At 38.0% G+C, this 19,494-nt stretch overlaps 1 protein-coding gene across 1 annotated transcript; it reads right to left on the reverse strand.

Moving 5' to 3' along the window:
- Positions 1-8,361: 8,361 nt before the first annotated feature.
- On the reverse strand, positions 8,362-17,698 carry cplx4c (complexin 4c). Its single transcript, XM_038291912.1, has 3 exons — positions 17,364-17,698; positions 11,212-11,299; positions 8,362-8,855 (listed from the first exon to the last, which is right to left on the reverse strand). The coding sequence occupies exons 1-3, from the start codon at positions 17,528-17,530 to the stop codon at positions 8,637-8,639; spliced, it is 474 nt and encodes a 157-aa protein (XP_038147840.1). The 5' UTR covers positions 17,531-17,698; the 3' UTR covers positions 8,362-8,636.
- Positions 17,699-19,494: the final 1,796 nt, after the last annotated feature.

Consider the following 19,494-nt stretch of genomic DNA (forward strand, 5'->3'; position numbering starts at 1 on the left):
TCTGTCATGATGGGTTCTGAAATGGAGACCCAGTTATGCAGAACACCACTTGACGGACACGAGGATGAAAGTTTAACACGTTTATTTAAGCACAATACACAGAATGTACTGAAGACAGGTCCGGGCCTGGGTTCTGGTTTCACCGGAGTCTGCGTGAGAGACAGAGCGGTTAAGGTCTGCTGACAGGATTTGATTTCCGAGAGTGCTCTGATTGTACCTTGAGGGTTCTTGAGGTTCTCTTTGGGAGAGTCACTGTTGGTTCTGGAGAGGTGTTTATCAGCAGAGTCCGTTTGCTGCTTCAGCGTCTCACGTCTAGCTTGAACAGACCTTAGCCTTGGTTTCCCAGCTCTGGTCCAGAGCTGCTTGGAGGTTCTCAGAGAATCTTCAGGGTTTGGCTCAGAGGGTCGGCTCGGCAGGTTAGCTCTTCCTGAGCTTTCACGGAGGAGACACAGGTTTCCTGGAAACACAGAGATAGAGGTTAGAATCCAACCTGGATTCAAAGTCATGGAGATACTCAAAGATCTAGGCTTTAGCGCTGACCAACTGGAACAACACTGCGGCGTTGAGGCAAGGTCTGAAGACAGCTTAAATAGTGGATCCTCTGATGATCTAGATGAGCTGCAGCTGTGCAGGAGGCTCCCCCAGAGGATCCACGGCGGACTCTGCTGGAGAAAGATGGGATTTTCTCCAGCTCCCAACATTGTCTAAATGAAAATTTCAAACAAAATGAAATTCTCCACATCTAGAATAAACATTCTGGTTGTCTAGAAATAACTCCATATTCCTAATATTATGTCACGAACCGAGGACAGATGGACCCAGTATTCAAGGAGAGACAGCCAGTAAGAAAGTTCAAAAAGTTTATTAAAATATAACAAAAACTGAAGTGGAGCTGAGGCTCGCGGGCACTGCAGGATGGGGAGCGGGGCACCGCCCAATCTCAGACACTCTGAGGGAGAAATACAGGTAAGTGACCACGATCATCTGACTGAAGATGATGATCTCAGTGAGTCACTTACCTGTTTTAGCAGTTCAGTCCATACCCTTTGAGAGGGGTGCAATCCAGCCGATGGGCTGACAGCTGACGCAGCTCACGTCACCCAGAGTGTCCCCAGTGCTGCAACTCCTCCGGAGCTGCGGGAAGCCGATCCTGATCAGGGATGCATATAAGGCAGGAACAGAACAGGTAGCAGGATCCAGGCTTTAACAGAGCTCCAGGACAGGAGGGTTCAGAGTCTGACTGCGACCAGAAGCATGACCAGGTGGTCACGCACAGGAGCAGACAGGATCAGGTGCAGACAGGCAGGCTCAGTGGAAGAGGGTAGCCGAGACAGAACGTAGAACCGGAACTTGAAGCAGGACTTTAAACTGGTCTCCTCCCTGGAGCCAGGCTTACTGGATAAATCTAAACCTCCCCACATAATGAGCCAAAACCCAGAGGACTCCGTGGGGGAGGAACAGTGGACGATCAGGAAACGAGACAAACACTAAAACCCTCTTTCCACTGGCAGCTAGGATCCAGGACATGAACCATGAAATCAAACTGAACAGACAGACTAACAAAAAGACAAGTAATGATCTGGCACTGAATGCTCAGGCAAAACTGAATAACCAACAGGAAACAGGTGAGAGGAATAAATTATAAATTGAGGCAGGGAGGGAAAACCGACAGGTGAAAGGAATGACTAATTACGGGAGAGCAAACAGGCCAGATCATGACATATTACTGGTCAGCATTTGTATTATTTTGACTGTTAAAAAAATTCTTTTAAAGACATTCTACTTTTTTATTTTATTTTTACTTTTTGCATTTCTGCATTAAAATCTCCAGTTCCAGTGGAATGAAATAAACACTTCCTGTTGCCTGTTGTCATGGTGACTCGTCGAATTGGTGCTCCACTGATAATGGCTTTTCATACTTGTTGTGCACGTGCTTAACTCTAAGTGGACCTAGTTAAAATTGATTGAACTAATTGATAGCAGCCGTTGTGACACTGAACACTCAGAGTTCCTGACTTTTGGCTAGATCAATTTAGGGTCGCAGGTTTTTAATCTGAATTTGCTCAACCTGCTGCAAAGGACCTCTGGGGTGCATGGTACTTTACACTATGGCTCAGCTGAATTACTTTAAGTTAAACCCTCATGAGCTAACCTGCTGAATCCTGACTTACATCTAAACTGATGTCAATTGTGTTACTAGCCCAATTTTCAATAATGTAATTAAAACAGATATATGTCACTTTTCATGTTGCTTAATTTGTCTTGTCTATTTAAGGGTCGTCCGTTTTAACCCTGTTTTAATAAGATTAGTCTTCACAGGAGTAACAGCTTGGCATAAATCCTTGATGTATTGGCACTCTTACCTCTGCCCGGTGTCACGGTGTCAGTGTCAAGTCTGTACAAAAAGTTTAGGCAGATATAAATCATAAATCACAATTCTTTTGATCAGATGTTGGAAAAGCTGCTCACCAGTTCATCTTAACCAACCGCCTCTTCAGGAATTCATGCATTTCTTTTCCGTTTCCTAGTGTAATTGTATTATGTTCAGACAATGTGTCCCCACATTGCTACATCTCATTTTATGTTCTTGTTTATATGTTATTTGCCCCATAGCATATACTATTAGATCCTATTTCTAATGACTGTGACTTGAATAAAAGCAGGTAGGTAAAACTTATTTGGGGTGTATGTGGTAATACAATTTGTATGAAAAAAACCGAGCCTTCTTAATACCTAAAATATCAGGTATGAAAGCACTTTAACCCCCCCCCCCCAAAAAAAAGGAAAAGAATTAAAATTACCAGAAAATGCATAACTTTAGTAGATCCAACATTCAGCTTGATTTTTTATTTTTATTTTTTTGTGGATTGTATGGTGAAACAAAACAAACAAAACTAACAATAGTTGTACAATAGCCTAATGTGAATAGTAAAATCTTAAAGAATTCTCTCAATTTCCATAAGAGACTGGCCTAGTCGATAGACCATGCTTAGGTCCCAGAGGTTCTGAGTTCAAGTCCCACACATTACTCCCAGGGTGCCGAACAACAGCAGCCCACTGCTCCCCAAGGGGATGGGTTGAATGCAGAGAGTGAATTTCCCCATTGTGGGACAATAAAGGGATTTACATTGTGCAGGGTTGATATTCAGGCAATGCAGCACCTTCCTGCTGGCATCGCTTGGTGGAAGAGGTAAACAACTATAGCACTTGAGTAAAGTATTGATATGCATGGTGAAATCTTAGGCTACGGTCACACTGTAGGCCTTGATGCTAAATTTCGTTTTTTTTTTTTTTTTTGCCAAATCTGATTTTTTTTGCGTTTCCATTCACATTTCCAAATATATGCGACTTGTATGTTATCTCCTGTGTGAATTGCAGTCATACGACGCAAGTGTTCCGCATGCGCAGTAGAGGACGCAATGACATCACAGGCCAGCGAGCTCTGTGTTTTCGGAAGTAAACATGGAGGGTAGTGCCGGCGCGCATCTAGCGATCTTTCTAAACCATAAAAACAAAATCTTTTCAAGATGGTTTAACATAAATACTGCTCTCTGCATCATCATCTGCCATAGTTGTTGTTTTTCTTGCCACTTCTTCATAGCAAGAACCAGAATAGTGACTTTTGGCGGGTATTTATGGCATTCAGGTCAGATGAATGCGACCTTGCCGTTAAGACATAGGTCGCATTTGAAAAGAGCAGATTCGTATCCGGTTCAGGACCACATAGCCAAGTGGCCTGGATTGCATTGGAAAAAATCAGATCTGTGTTGTTCAGACTGCCATGAAAAGTTCAGATACAGGTTGCATATGGGCTAAAAAAAAAAGTAATCGGATTTGGGTCACTTCAGGCTGCAGTGTGAACGTAGCCTTACTCAATCACAAGTTAAAGGTGCTGGGTCAAAAATCTACTCAAGGTAAAGTACTGAAGTACGCAATTTTGAAAACAGTTAAGTATTCAAACATACAGCTTACATTTTCTAACATCATGTCAGGGTTTGGTTGAGGTTCTGGGGATCCAAATGCAGAGACAGGGAGGCCAAGGTGAGTTCTTAAAGATTTAATTGAATGTTCACAAGCAACTGAGGCAGGAATCCAAAAATCCAACAAAAAAATGTAAAACAAACCAGAACCATGGAGACATCAGGGAAAACAAGCACAAGGAGCCAGGAAAAGATGAAGAACCAGCACTGAGGAACTGCACAGGGAGAGTTTATATGGGAGACTGAACAATGACAGGACTAATGAGCTGATGATAATAGGGTAACGGATGACGATAAGAGCTGAAATTAATAATAATGTACTTTTTACATTCTCGTCAAATAGATCTTTTACCATGAAAAAGTATCATCATGGGGAAAAAAAGCAGTTATAATGTACTTTTGCCAACTGGGATGAGATTCCACACCTATTGGCAATATATTTTAGCTATCACAACCTTTCCGACCTCTCGCCCATTGACAGCTGGAGATAAACACCAGCACCCCTTGCAACCCCAGCAGGGATAAGTTTGACGGAAAATGGATGGCTTAATAGTCTTGTCCATTAAAAACATTCAACGCTGCAGATAGTTTTATACCTGGTTCGGACACAGCTGACTCCTGCTAACTTTTTTACAACTGATCTTAATACGAATTAGTAAATCCCATGATAAATAGTACTTGATTTTTTTTCTTTTTTAATTTTTGTTTACAGAAAAAGATATATTCATTCTAATTGAACGATTGTAACTGTGGTGGGGAAAAAAATCTAGCTCTCAATATTTCTATCCATTCATTTTCTGTCGCCTTATCCCTGCTGGAACCGTGGGGGGTGCTGGTGCTTATTTTCAGCTGTCTATGGGCAAGAGGCGGGGTACACCCTGTACAGGTCGCGAGTCCATCGCAGGGCAAACAACAGAAACTCACAGGAAAGCCAATTTGTCAGAAAATCTGGTTTTTGGACTGTGGTACCTGGAGAGAACCCACACATGCACAAGGAGAACATGCAGAAATACCCCAGGTTGGGAATCAAACCTGGATTCTTCTTGTTGCAAAGCAGCAGTTCTACCCACTGCTCTACTAAACAGTCCTCCATTAACTCTCTTCTACAATAGGCTTTACATGAGGATACATTTCTCCTTTACTTATATTGATTTATGAGTGCTGGGTTTCATTCATTCAAGCCGCAAGGCTGCAAGATATTTGTTGCTTATCCTATTAGGGATTGTTTTTGGATAAGAATAATGGTTTCATAACAAGCTAGACAGTTTTTTCAGGAATTTATTCTTAACATTATTTTTTGTTTCCAACTGTCTCTTTGGGTATCTGTATGTGGAGATCTTCACGGTTCTTTTGCAGGCTTTAATTTAGTGAAACAAATGCTGTCTATATCCAAACAGTGCAGAACATCATACTGTTATGGCTGTTATGATTGTCTTGTTCTCCTTTTACTTTGCAAAGTAACAAAAACAAAGGGCAGACTGAGTAAATTCATGGATCCCCGTTTATTCCCACAACACTTAAGTGGACAGTTTGATTTCACAGAAGTTTGATTTAACTGAAAATACAATGTGTTTTTTACATGCTCCCTTTTTTTTATTTTTTTGAGCAGTGTATGTATTTGAACCAAATTTACCTCCAAGACTCCTTTAATCAGTATTCTTCCTCAGCTCATTGTTTTCATTCTCTTCAGCTATGTCCACTATTCATCCTGCTTGCCTGCCTGTCAGGTAGATGGTTTTCATGCATCTTTACATGTCTGGTTTCTGTGTCTTTCATCCAAGTCCTTGTAATGAGTTATTTCATCATTTAATGATAAGTAAAAAAGTTAAAATGAAAAAAATCTCCTTTTCTTCTTTTTACTTGTTAATCATTATTTTTTTCTTCTTCTCACTGAGTTTTGGGATACTGGCTGGAGCTTTAAAATGCTATACATTCGAGTGCCTTTTTAAATCAAAGCTGGGGTGTAAAGTTCTTTACATTATGGCTCAGCTGAATTACTGAATTGCATCACGAACTAACCTGCTGAACCCTGATTTACCTCTAACTGACGTCAATCGTGTTATTAGCCCAATTTTGCAATAATGTAATTATAACAGATACCTGTCTGTTTCCTTGTTGCTGGATTTGTCTTGTCTATTTAGGAGTGGTCTGCTTTAACCCTGATTTAATAAGATTAGCCTTCACAGGAGCAACAGCTTGGCATAAATCCTCCGTTACTTGATGTCTTGGTCAGGACTGTACTCTTACCTCATATGCCTCGTATGCTGGAGTTTCAGCTCCTACTTGCACACAATTAGTCAGACCAGCACAAAAGTTGCAACAGACAGATTCACAATTTTCCAATCCTGTTTATCAGCTAAAATCCTTCCTCAGTTTATATTGTGGGAGAACCTTCAACTGCTAAATATGTCATGATAACCAATCAGCCCCCTTCGGCTATTCGTCCACCTTTACCACTTAAGTGTCACATTTGTCCCCCATTTGTCCCCCCCCCCCCCCCCCCCCCCTTCTATGGTGTATATATAATGGTGCAAAGTTGTATTAAATAATCTGAGGCTACTTTCCATACCCAAAAAAGTCAGGTATAAATAAAAATTAACTTAAAGGAAAAGATTGAAAAGATTGAAATTCACCAGAAATATATTAATTTGGTAGATTCATTGGTCAGCTTGAAGAGATTTTTGTGGATTGTTGGAGAAAGAAAAGGACAACAATCAGTAACCATGCAGACCCTAAAAACGTAGTTTGAATTTCAGTTGTTTGGGGCAAAAAAAAAAAAAGGTAAACCTACTCTAACTTTCTTCTTGTTTTGTTGGCGATAAGACTTTAATTTTATTAGTTTCCAATCATCTAATTTGTGAGTGACTCAGTGGGCCAGATAGGATTTGCTGGATATCTTGCTTGGACCTACAACCCTGCCACAATATTTGCCAACACTGTCAAAAACAATTGAATTGTTCTCAATTGAAGGTAACGAAAAGTTCAGCCTCAGAGTTTAAGATGATTAAATAATTATTGTTTTAAAGTGCCCTGGCTAAGAGATGAGTTTAATGGTGGCTTCTATCCTGACAGGTTATTTACACACAAGCCTTATCTGCTTCTCTGTCTAATTTCAGTAAATAAACCGCTAAAGCTACCTGCTAAACCCAGCCCACATCCGCTGATGTCAAAGGTGCATCACAAGTGGCCAAACTGTGTCATGGAGACACAGTTTAAAAAAAGAACAGACTGCAGCTACTGAGAGTACAGTTAAATTATTGTTATACCCTGTATTAACCTCCACAAACACTTCTAGTTGATAGTTTTTTTTCATCTTCAAAGCAGTAAATTCCTGTAAGTTCCTTCACCAGTGCTCTGGTGAAGGAAGGCATGTTGTAATGATTAGCTGATCTTGACTTGTCCTTTCTTAGGGTTCAATAAAAAACATTATTGGGAATCACTGGTATGACGTAATTTTAGTTAATCTTTACTATAACTGTGGCTAAGAGATAAAATATTGAAGTATGAAGTCTTTTTTCCCCTGTACATTTATTACAAACAGACTTATCCTGTTTGTCTATCTATCTTTCTGTCTGTCTGCCTGTCTATCTTTCTATCAGCACAAAAAAAAGATTGCTCAATACAACGAAAAAAAAATTGGTTGAATTTTACCAATCTGGCTGCTAGATATCCAAAGAATATTTTGGTTAGAACAACAAATCTAATTTGGTAGTGTATTTCACCAATCTATACTGGTTAAATGGCAAACCAAACAAATTGGCCACTTTAACCAAAGTATTGGTTGAGTACTATAGAAACTTTGAAAGACTGGAATTTAACACTACTGTACTTTAATACCAATGGTACAACCAAGCTAATACGGAGATTTGCATGCTCTACATGTACACATCATTGTAACTGTTCTCTAGGTCCATAACTATTACACACTACACCTGACTACAGCCAAACAGTCAGATTAGTAAACCATCAGTTGCCATTGTTTTAACCAATTGAATAGGTTGATCCAAAACCAATGGCTTGATAAGTTTCTGAACAAGCCATTGGTTGATATAACCAACTAGATTGACTATCTGTCTTTCTTTTTGGTTGTCCTTATTAAAAGGGATTGCTGCAATGCATCCTCTTTATTGAAATTATATTTGTGAATGGGGGGTGTTCTGCCTTCTGCCTACATTCCCAATACCAAATATTTAAGTGTCTGGAAAAGTTCAAGGGTTTTTAATACTTTTGAAGGGAACTATAAACCACGTATACTAAATCAGTGACAGACCTAAAACACTCAGGATACATTTGTCCTGAATGCATGCCTTATAGACTTAAAGAGTAGAAGTAAACTATCTAGGAATCATTTTAAAAATAGGAATCCACAAAAAACAATATATTAATTGAAACAGACATTTATCACATTTTAAAAAGATGAATCACATAAACACATTTATATAATAATTTTTAGAATAGCTTCTTCTATGTTTTTTAGGGTTGAAAAAGTCATATAAAGCTTCACATAAAAAAAAACAAAAATTTTCTGTAGACAAATTACCTTGTTGAACAGATGCACTGCAGAACCATAACTTGTTGTGCAAACAATAGTTGCACAATAGTCTAATTTGAATAGTAAAATTAGCCTGGGTGAGGAGCCTGAACTGACATTAGGATTTACATGAGGATACATTTCTCCTCAGCTGTCTGCCTTAGCTCAGTCACTTTGCTCTGGGCTGTGGTCTTCAGTGCATCCAAGTCCATGTTTTGAATCTTGTTGAGGAAAGAATCATTGGCCTCCTCTTCCTCCTCATCTTCATCAACCATTTTGGCCAGTTCCTCTGGGAGATCGACATCATCCCCAGCCATCTGAATCATTGCACTGTCTTGAGCGCTCTGTTAAAATCATGGAGAAAACATAATATCTTAATAAATGTATTATATGTCATTTAAAATATTTATTTATTTAAACATTTAACCCAGCACTAAGTAATCTTTCCACCTTCATTAAATATTTTCATAACTTTTGTGATTATACCTTGACTCACAACTAGTTGAATAACACCTCTGACATGGCCTGAGGGGGTCTGTATTGTTTTCACTGGCACAAAGAAACTTTGAGGAGGGGGTCAGTAACCCTGGCACACAAAACATCTACAAATGTTTACACTGCTTTACAGCATTTACATCACTATCCCCTTTCCTCATTTGTTATGGAAATGGAAGCTGATGTGACTAAGTTACCCAGAGAAGGTGTATATTTGTGCAGGATTGATATTCAGGCAATGAAGCGCCTTTTTGCAGGGCTTTACACTCTGTTTCCTTTGTAGTTATCAAACAAAACGAGTGAGGGTGTGCGAGTTTAAACAATGCACATTGTTCTTACTGCTCAATCAGCTCGGTGGCATCAAAATTACACCAAAGATGTTGAGCAAAAGAAGATGAAATGCAAAGTTTGTCTAAAAACTGTCGGGACTACCCAAAGAAACACATCCAACCTCCACCACCTACAGCACAACCATGCTGTTCAATTCAAAGATGTGCAAAAGGCTCCAATACCTTTGTGCAAATATGTTTGGAAGAGAGGTAACATTTTTCTGCTGTTTAATGAGACATTAGCCCCATTTACACTACCCCTCTGAAACCAATCCGAGCTTGGATCAGTTAACCATGCCGAGCTTGGTTCCTTACGACCGTTTATACATTGTGCTGCTAGCACTGTTCCCCGCCTCCTAGTGGCGATCTACGGTACTTGCTTTCATTTTAGGCTTAGTTTATAGCACTTTCTTAGTGTTAAAGGTGAGTTCCCCTAATGCACATGCATATTCAGAATGACTGATTGCCAAATGCAATCAAGTCTAAACTCTCACTTCATTTATCCAGAAAGAGTAAATGCTAAAAGTCTCAGAATTAATGCAGTTGGGTGAGTTTTTATTTAGAAGGAAATCTTTTTATCGATTTTTATCAAAAAATTAACCTAACTGTATAATTGGATTAAATTGACTGTACAATTATTTGTATGAATTTTATATCTTTTTGTTTATTTTGGAAATTGCCCTGACTCTACTATTTGCTGTGAATTGGTTCTACATCAATTCAGTGGCGCTTCAGTGGGGATAGAGACTGACATTTTTTCGGGAATCCCACGGGTCACGGGATTCCCGTGGGACTCCTGTGGGATGGGAGTCAGTATTAGTAACGTTCACGTGATTGGGACGGTACAGGATTAAACATTAACGGGAGGAGACGGGAGCGGGAGCAAAGCAATAATAACTAAAAAAAAAACTAGGATCAGTGCCAAAAAATAAAATAAGATAGAAAGAAAAAAAATCCAGTACTGGCATCGCCATTTTGTAGTTTTTTTTCCTTGAAGCCTAAACTATAATGCGAGTCAAAAAAAACTACACGACCCAAAAACCAACAGTGCTTCCGCTCTGAGTTTTTCACCCGCGCTCAAAAAAAAACAAACAAGAATGGGAGCGGGATGGGAGTGGGAGTAATTTCACCAGGAGTGGGTACAGGATTTAGATTTCTACTCTGGCCCGGGATCGGGACAGGACACAATTTTTTTCTGTGGGATTGGGACAGGAGTGAAAATCCACTCCCGTGTCAGTCTCTAAGTGGGGCTGCTCAGTGGCGCAGTGGTTAGCACTGTTGCCTTGCAGCAAGAAGGTTCTTGGTTCGATTCGTGGCCCGGGGTCTTTCTGTATGGAGTTTGCATGTTCTCCCTGAGCATGTGTGGGTTCTCTCCAGGCTTCCTCCCACAGTCCAAAAACATGACTGTTAGGTTAATTGGCTTAGGTATGAGTGTGTGAATGGTTGTATGTCCTGTTTGTCTCTGTGTTGCCCTGTGATGGACTGGTGACCTATCCAGGGTGTACCTGCCTCTTGCCCATTGACTGCTGGAGATAGGCACCAGCACCCCTTGAGACCCCAATTGGGAGAAGCCTGTCAGATAATGGATGGTTCTACATCAATAAACCGAGCATCTTGAACAGAGACAGTGACTCCTTCCAGAACAATTATAGATGGCAGCGTACATTCTGTACAGGTCATCTGTTCATAAACATGCATCACAAAGATATATGTTGCTATAAATCAGTGCATAAGCCTTACATACTTTCCAGAACTTGCAAGTAGCTATTTTGTCATAAACAGCCAAGGATGAGCAATAATTGATATCAAATTATTTTTATTTGAAATTCTGATATTTACAATTAAGGAGACATAGAATGATTAGAGTTGTACTTACATCAGGTAGACGGTATTTATCTCTGAGTGCAACTCTCAGGTTTGCCCTCTCAGCCTTCTTGGTTGCAAAGTCTTTGTCTCGCTCAATCCTGCAGAACACAAACACGTCCGATAAGACTGCAAAGTTGGCTCATAGAAAGAATAATATTTACATAGACAAAACTTACGTACAGCAACCTCCCATACTCTGGCATTCAGTCATAGTATTGTTTTACTGGTATTACAGCCGAAGGGCATGGTATTAAAAGGTTAAAGGAGCAGGTGGCAAAGAGCAAAGCCTTTTGTAACTTGGTGTCTCAGCACCAGCAGCATCACCCCATTATATGGTTTCTGCACATACATCCTATCTGAGTTGATTTGGCTATTCTGCTTCCATTTTTTTGGGCACATCAAAAAGTGGAAGGGATTGTTTTTGCCCTTTTTTTCATATAAAGTATCTAAAGCTCAGTCAAATTGGAGGGAAGCCATCTATGGACGTTGGTTTCCAGGTCTTGCCACAGATTCTTGATAAGGTGTTGGTTTTTGATTACTTAAAGACATGAATTTTCTTTGATGTATGGATTTAATTTAGTCCATGGTGACATTTTTAAGTTTGTTTTGCTGGAAGGTCCATCCAGCCTCCAGTCTTTACACTTTTGGCATTTATCTAATCATATTTAGTTACTTTTACACATTTGTTTCATGTCAGCAGGGTTGAATTGATTATTCGCTGCTTTTTACATTTTAAAACTGCAACAAGAAAGTCTTTTGTATTCACAGATTAAGTAAAATATTATATTTTTATTATTAAAAAAATACCTGAAAACAAGTGTTTTTTTCAGCTCAGGCATTGAAGCTTACTTTTTTAAACATTATTGTACAACAAATAAGTACATTTTAAAAATGGCTATACCACAATATAAGTTCACTGTTTGTTATTGCCAAGTGTTTTCTAGTTTCATTATTATTATCTTTGGAGGGGAAGGGGTGGCCATGATCACCCTAAGCCAGGGATGTCAAACTGGTTCCAGAAAGGGCCATGTGGCTGCAGGTTTTCTTTCCAACCAAGCAATAGCACACCAGACTCCAGTCATCTTGTCAAGGTGGTCCAATCTCAACATGATGACTTGATGATATGAATGGAGTCTGATGTGCTATTGTTCAGTTGGAAAGAAAACCTGCAGCACTTTCTGGAATCAGTTTAACACCTGTGCCCTAAGCCAACCATTGGCCACCCTATCAGGGGATTTGTTGGACGTAATTCACCACCTCTGGTTCCCCTCTTAGACAGAGGGTGGAAGCAGGAATACTCTGAAGTAGAATGTCTCAACTGATTTGGCATTTTAATTATAAGTATAATACAAATAAATGAAAAACAAAAATACAGTAATTATTCAATTATAAGTTTGTTTTCAGCCACCGGTCAGTGCAAACGGGTCCCTGGATGGCCAAACCTGGCCACTGCGTCATTGTTTATATTCTTTGTATTGAAATCTATTAATTGTTTTGGGATGTAGTTGAAAATATTCATGTATATATTTGAATCAAGTTTTCCTCCCAATCCTCCTTTCCTTCTCACCTCATTGTTTTTATCCTCCTCAGCTGTGTCCACTCATCTCCTGTCTGTCTGTTTGTCTGTCTGTCTGTCTGTCTGTCTGTCTGTCTGTCTGTCTGTCTGTCTGTCTGTCTGTCTGTCTGTCTGGTAATTGGTTTTCATGCATCTTTAGATGCCTGGTTTCTGTATCTTTCTTCCAATTCCTTGTAATGAGTAATGTTAGAACTTTATTTAGCCAAAGCTCTTTATTTAGCTAAAGCTCAGTGCTTTTAGGTTCTCCTTAAATTTAAATCAATGATAATTAAATGTCAGGGTGTAAAACTCTTTTTCACTCTTTTTACCATTATATTTATCCTCTTCTTACTGATTGTTGGGATACTGACTGGAGCTTTAAATGTACAGACGTATGCCTTTTTAAAGCAAAGCTGGTGTGCAAAGTACTTTACACTACGTCTCAGCTGAATTGCTCTAAGTTAAACCATCACGAACTAACCTGCTGAACTCAGATTTACCTCTAACTGACGTCAATCGTGTTATTAGCCCAATTTTGCAATAATGTAATTATAACAGATACCTGTCTGTTTCCTTGTTGCTGGATTTGTCTTGTCTATTTAGGAGTGGTCTGCTCTAACCCTGATTTAATAAGATTAGCCTTCACAGGAGCAACAGCTTGGCATAAATCCTCCGTTACTTGATGTCTTGGTCAGGACTGTACTCTTTTCTCATATGTTTCGTATGCTGGAGTTTCAGCTCCTACTCGCACACATTTAGTCAGACCAGCACAAAAGTTGCAACAGACAGATTCACACTTTTACAATCCTGTTTATCAGCTAAAATCCTTCCACAATTTATATTGTGGGAGAACCTTCAACTGCTAAATATTTCATCATAACCAATCAGCCCTTCGGCTATTCGTCCATCCTTCATCTTTACCACTTAGATTTCATATTTGTCCCCATTTTCCCCCCTGACCTTACAAATGAGTTCATTTTTGTTTTTTTATGTATATATATTTATGTAGATAGTTGAAATTTATTATATTTTCCACATAGCATACACTTTTACATCCTATTTCAAATGAGTGTGATTCTGATATCACATACAGAACAGTTTAATTTGATAAAATATAACAAGTCATGTTGGGTATGAGCAAAATAAACCTTATAAAAATGTAAAACATAGCTTACACGGTGTATATAAAATATAAGATATATATGAAATAATCTGAGGCTACTTTTCATACCCAAACAAGTCAGGTATATATAAGATTAACTTTGAAAGCCTAAAGGAAAAGAGTGAAAGTGACCAGAACTATATATATTCCATTGGTCAGTTTGAAGAGATTTTTGTGGATTGTTGGAAAAAGAAAGAAAAGGACAGCAATCAGTAACCATGCAGACCCTGAAAAAAGTAGCATGAATTTCAGTTGTTTGAGGCACAAAAAAAGGTAAACCTAGTCTAATTTTCTTCTTAAGTTGTTGGCGATAAGACTTTAATTTTATTACAAGTTTCCCGTCATCTAATTTGTAAGTGACTCAAAAGGTGAGATAGGATTTGCTAGATATCTTGCTTGGACCTGCAACCCTGCCACAATATTTGTCAAAAACAATTAAATTGTTCCCAATTGAAGGTAACGAAAAGTTCAGCCTCAGAGTTTAAGATGATTAAATAATTATTGTTTTAAAGTGCCCTGGCTAAGAGATGAGTTTAATGGTGGCTTCTATCCTGACAGGTTATTTACACACAAGCCTTATCTGCTTCTCTGTCTAATTTCAGTAAATAAACCGCTAAAGCTACCTGCTAAACCCAGCCCACATCCGCTGATGTCAAAGGTGCATCACAAGTGGCCAAACTGTGTCATGGAGACACAGTTTAAAAAAAGAACAGACTGCAGCTACTGAGAGTACATCCACATTCAAGCAGTCATTGAGAAACACGAATGTTTTAAAGTATTCAAACAAACAAAAAAGCAGCCATTAAAATGTCCTATTAAAATGACCTAAGCTGAGTCCTGAACAATATAAAGAATTTTCACTACTTTGAAATGTCCTGACTGATTAATGCCAAGCTAGATGTTATTTTAGATGAGTCCAACGTGCAATCAAGGTTTAGCTTTAAAATAATCCAAATTTGTGTAACATAAAGTTATTCTTTTTGTTTTCCTCAGTTATCTACTATTCTTTGCAGCTGCAGCCAATCCTTCAATTTGGAAACAAAACAATCCTCTGAAGGGGATTTGTAAAGAGGGAAAGCTCAGACAAGATTCTCTAGATATCCTGATTCGTCCTGTGAAGACTGCCACATCATTTGCCAACACTGGCAACAAAGTGTTCAGCCTCATATGTAAATTAATGAAATAATTATTGTTCAGAGGCAATTTATAACCTGGCATGTCACCTGCCTCTATTTAATTTGAGCCCCAAGGAAAATAAATCCCCTCCTAAAGCTAACAGCTGATTTTTCTTTGAACTTGTGCCACATTTTTTCTAATCTTATCTCTTATCTAAGTTATTAGGTTAATAATGGTATTATTTTAACAAAAAGAAAATTAGAATAATACCTCAACATCAGCTTGTACTGCTAATATTGCTTTGCACTGAAATAAATGACAGGTTTTCATATTTTTTAGACTCAACAGGATTGCTTTAAAGTAAGCTGTGACACCATTCCCAGAAACCAGCCAGGTGAAACTGAGACTGAGAAGTTCCCTTTGCTGAGGAGCAGCAAGGTGTTAAAAGTAGGAGAAATCAAACCTCCGTTGTTTTAAATTAAATAATTTGATGGCTAATGCACTCCTTCTCCGGTGTACATTCCAAGTTGGATTTTGAAAAACCATGAGAAAAATAAGAAAATAGCAAAAGAAGCTAAATGAAGCTCCATACTGTGAACTATATTCAGTTTTCCAGTCTGAAGCAGCTGGACCAGATCAAATCTTCCCATCCATCTTTTTTCCACTGTGCTGATCAGCTGTCTCTGGTTTTCACATACATTTGTATCACCTTATGGGAGACATGCCATGTTCCACTCTGGTTCATAGCCCCCTCCATAATAACCCCCGTTCCCCAAAAAACAAACAAGGGCCACAGGACTACATTGCCTTAGACATATTGCCCTGAACCCAGAAGCAATGAAGTCCTTTGGACTCCTTGTGCTGACCTGAATTCACTACAGGCCCTTTTCTGGTTCTGCTGTAGTTTGCCTATAGAGCAATAAGGTCTGTAGATGTAAATAAACTCCAGGAATCTATGCCAGGAACATGTTTGTAGACTTCAGCCGTGCCTTCAGCACCATAAACCTAGCCCTGTTGCAAGACAAGTTCACGCTGGCAAGCATGCCTGACTCCACCTGCAGAGGAATCACAGACTTTAAAAACAGACTGTTGCAGCATATGTAGCTAGTAATATGGGGCCCCGGTTCCTTGACCATCATCTCCACTTATCCACAAGTTATTTCCCATCTACTGTTTTTCCTGTTGACCAAAAAGCAGAGGGGAAAGAACCCCCCTGGGCCATCTTTGAGTCCATCCTCTCATTCTCCAGACTTAGACTTTTATTGTCATTCTGTCAGCAGTGTACTATCACCATCTGGTACACTACTGCCACCACCAGGGACAAAGAAAGGCTGCAGTGTATATTCTGCTCTGCAAAGAGGGTGATCGATTAAAATCTTCCTTCTTTTGAGGAACTGTACTCCTCCAGAATAATACAAATGATAATACAAAATAGATAATTACTTGTTATTTACACATTTGTTGTGTGTTAACCATCACAGCAAATGAGTCTGTATTGTTATTAAGGTGTTTAGCAGCAGCGTTGTTATTACATGTTTACCTGATATTTTTCAGCAAAAAAATTTAGATATTACTCATGATTCTTATCAGTTATCAACTTGTGTTTACTCTGCAGAAACAATATATTTTATTGTTTGCTCCTTAAAAAAATTACTTTTTGGCATTATGAGGAACGTTTTTTTAATCATGCTTGTTTACAAAATTGTATTGTTGGAAAAGAAGATGCACCCCTGACTTTAAGATAATGTGGAAAAAGTGTTGTATTCATATATAAATTTGTCTTTGTAAGAATCATAGTACAAACCTTTGCCACATGCCATATCAATGTCATAAAGCAGGAAATAAATGCTATGGATTCATACAGTGTAGTTTCTCCCAGGCTTCCTTTTAAACATTTTTCAGAAAAAAATGGAAGAGATGCATATTTTATGTTCATCACAAAGCTTGCATTCAATTTTATAATATATCTGTGAAGATTCTCAGTCATCCAGGTCATGGTCATGCTTGAAAAAGTTCAGCCTAGGCAACTGGATGTGAAGTTTTCTAGAAGATGTTTCACTTCCCATCCAAGAGGCTTCTTAGGTGTTTATAACATACAGAAGTTTGTTTGTTCTAAAATGATTTTAGCTGATGAAGGCGTTTATATTTTTCATTAAAATATGTTATGTTGACAAGTTTTAAAATGATAAAATATTTATGCAACATGTATTTTTTAATTATGCTAAAAGTGCTTTCCCCCCTCAAAATCCGCTTTTCAATTACTTGCATTTTTGTTTGATCAAGTTTTGGTATAAACAAATTGGTAACAAAAGCATTTTTTTTTACTTACTTTTCTTCCACCAGCTGCTTCTGGTATTCTTCAAACTCCTCCCTGGACATGCCTTTGGACTCGGCCGTTTCTTTACCACCTGCTCCAGCCTTTCCGTCACCTTCACCAGCTCCATCAGAAAACCCCTTTAACTTACTGCCCAACATTTGATTCATAAGAAATGCCATAGCTGTTTAAAAAGGTTGTTGAGTCTAACTTGGAATGACTTGAGGAGAGAAAAGAAAAGTTTATGGCAAATTAATTTCTCAATATTTTCTCATTGATAATGTATCTAAAAGAGTTGCCCAGTATGTAAACACCCCACTTGAAACCTTGTCTATAGTGTATCATGATGATTAGGGTGTATCAATAACTTGCTGCTCAAGTAAAACCGATAAAGAGCTTATCTCATATCTAAACAGTGTAACAGATGGTCTAGAGCCACAGAGCCACATACTTGCTGGTCGTGAACGCTGTCACAGTTGTTGTTGTCATAACCAAGCTACCTTATGGAGAATAATTATGTTAGAGACACATAACTACATAGATGTCATAGTGATGAAGAAACATTTTTGGATTGATTAAATAATGAGTCTATATTTTCATTTTGTTGAAGGTATTGTGTGCAGTAAGCTTGATAAACATTAAGCCCTTACTTTAGAAGACGAAACTGGCTCTGTTTATCTGTGTCATTTCTGTTCATTTAAATTTTACTCTGCATTTTCCTGGGTGTGTCTGCAGAGAACAATCTTCTATTTCCTTAATTACTCTTTTGTGGTTACATTTAGACACACCAGCTCTAGTTCAGACACAAGGAGAAATTCCCAAATATATGTCATTATGAAATCAGAAACAAGAAAATCTTAAAAATGGAGAAAGGCCACAATATTTTGCATCAACTCCTGTTGCAGCTTCTAAAAAAAAAAGGATAAATGTAACGTAACGGCATGTAATGACATGCCGTTACATTTATTCTTTATTAAAACATGAATAATCCAGATGGAATGGTAAATATCCTTTTCCCTTTTTTATTGCTGTGAAACATCATATGAAATATATGAAAATTAAAAAGATATACATGCATATGCAGCAAAATTAGAACAGTGTCTAACTTTGTAGTGTTACTAAAAACAAATAATACTAATATTTTGGTGTAAATATCTAAAAGAATACTATATAATAATAAATATATACTATGCCTCATATTTTGAAACTTCTCTAAGTGCATTGAATTGAAAACATACAAACAAAAATGCTGTAAGGTAATATTATGATGCATACATTTAGAAAACTGAACAGAAAATAGATATCATCACATTAAAATATTCAAAAATTGTATCAAAGATTTTAGTATGATAATCAAACATATATGGTGCAAATATTGTGCAGAACATCAGGTTAATTAATTTAAATTTACTTTGTTTATATACCGTAGCACATATTCAATTTCAAGGCACTTTACAGAGACAATTCAACTATATCATACAGTAAGGCTGGTAAAAATAGCTGCCAGAACATTTTGCTAAAACTTAGTTTTAGCTTCCTGTTATATATTGGTTAAATCGTCAAAAGCAGTTGATCTGCTGTGCACTGGTACGATGAGCATTTAGTAACATGCATTTTGCCACTATTAGATCAGTAAATGCTTCATATCTATATTATTATTATTATTTCCTATGTCAAATTTTAATTCATAGCTCCAGAGCATTAAAATCCCTGAAAAGAGCCTCATTTAAAGGCAGCTATTGGGAATTTATTATCGCATACTACCAGTGATCGTTAAGATGTAATTACCGTACCAATGTAATAAATACATGTATATTACATGCACGTAATCAATTTAGCACTTTGCCACATCTGTATTATTGTGCTCCATTAACACATACATTTTATAGCGATTGATTTGTATAATATGTTGTATTACATGATTTAAAGACTTCATAATGACTATGCAATGTGATGTGGCTATTTTTTTATTATAGGTTAAAGTAAACAGCAAGTGTGTGTCAAAGTGATGAATTTATCTTTATTTTAAAAGTCTTAAGTCACCATGAAAATGAGAATATCATATCGTTGTTCGATGCTGTAGCGCACATATTTTTTTACATTGTGACTGGTCTAACAAGGGAGTACCAATATGGCGGACGGTGGC

The sequence above is a fragment of the Cyprinodon tularosa genome, unplaced genomic scaffold (assembly GCF_016077235.1).
Source record: "Cyprinodon tularosa strain WSP-4 unplaced genomic scaffold, ASM1607723v1 ctg304, whole genome shotgun sequence".
Lineage (NCBI taxonomy): Eukaryota > Metazoa > Chordata > Actinopteri > Cyprinodontiformes > Cyprinodontidae > Cyprinodon > Cyprinodon tularosa.

Excerpts from the sequence above, each read along its gene's own strand:
- cplx4c (XM_038291912.1), bottom strand. The coding sequence starts at position 17,530 with ATGGCATTTCTTATGAATCAAATGTTGGGCAGTAAGTTAAAGGGGTTT. Across the intron at positions 11,300-17,363 it reads AAGCAGCTGGTGGAAGAAAA|GATTGAGCGAGACAAAGACT; the intron begins GTAAGTAAAAAA and ends TGTGTTCTGCAG. Across the intron at positions 8,856-11,211 it reads ATAAATACCGTCTACCTGAT|AGCGCTCAAGACAGTGCAAT; the intron begins GTAAGTACAACT and ends TGATTTTAACAG.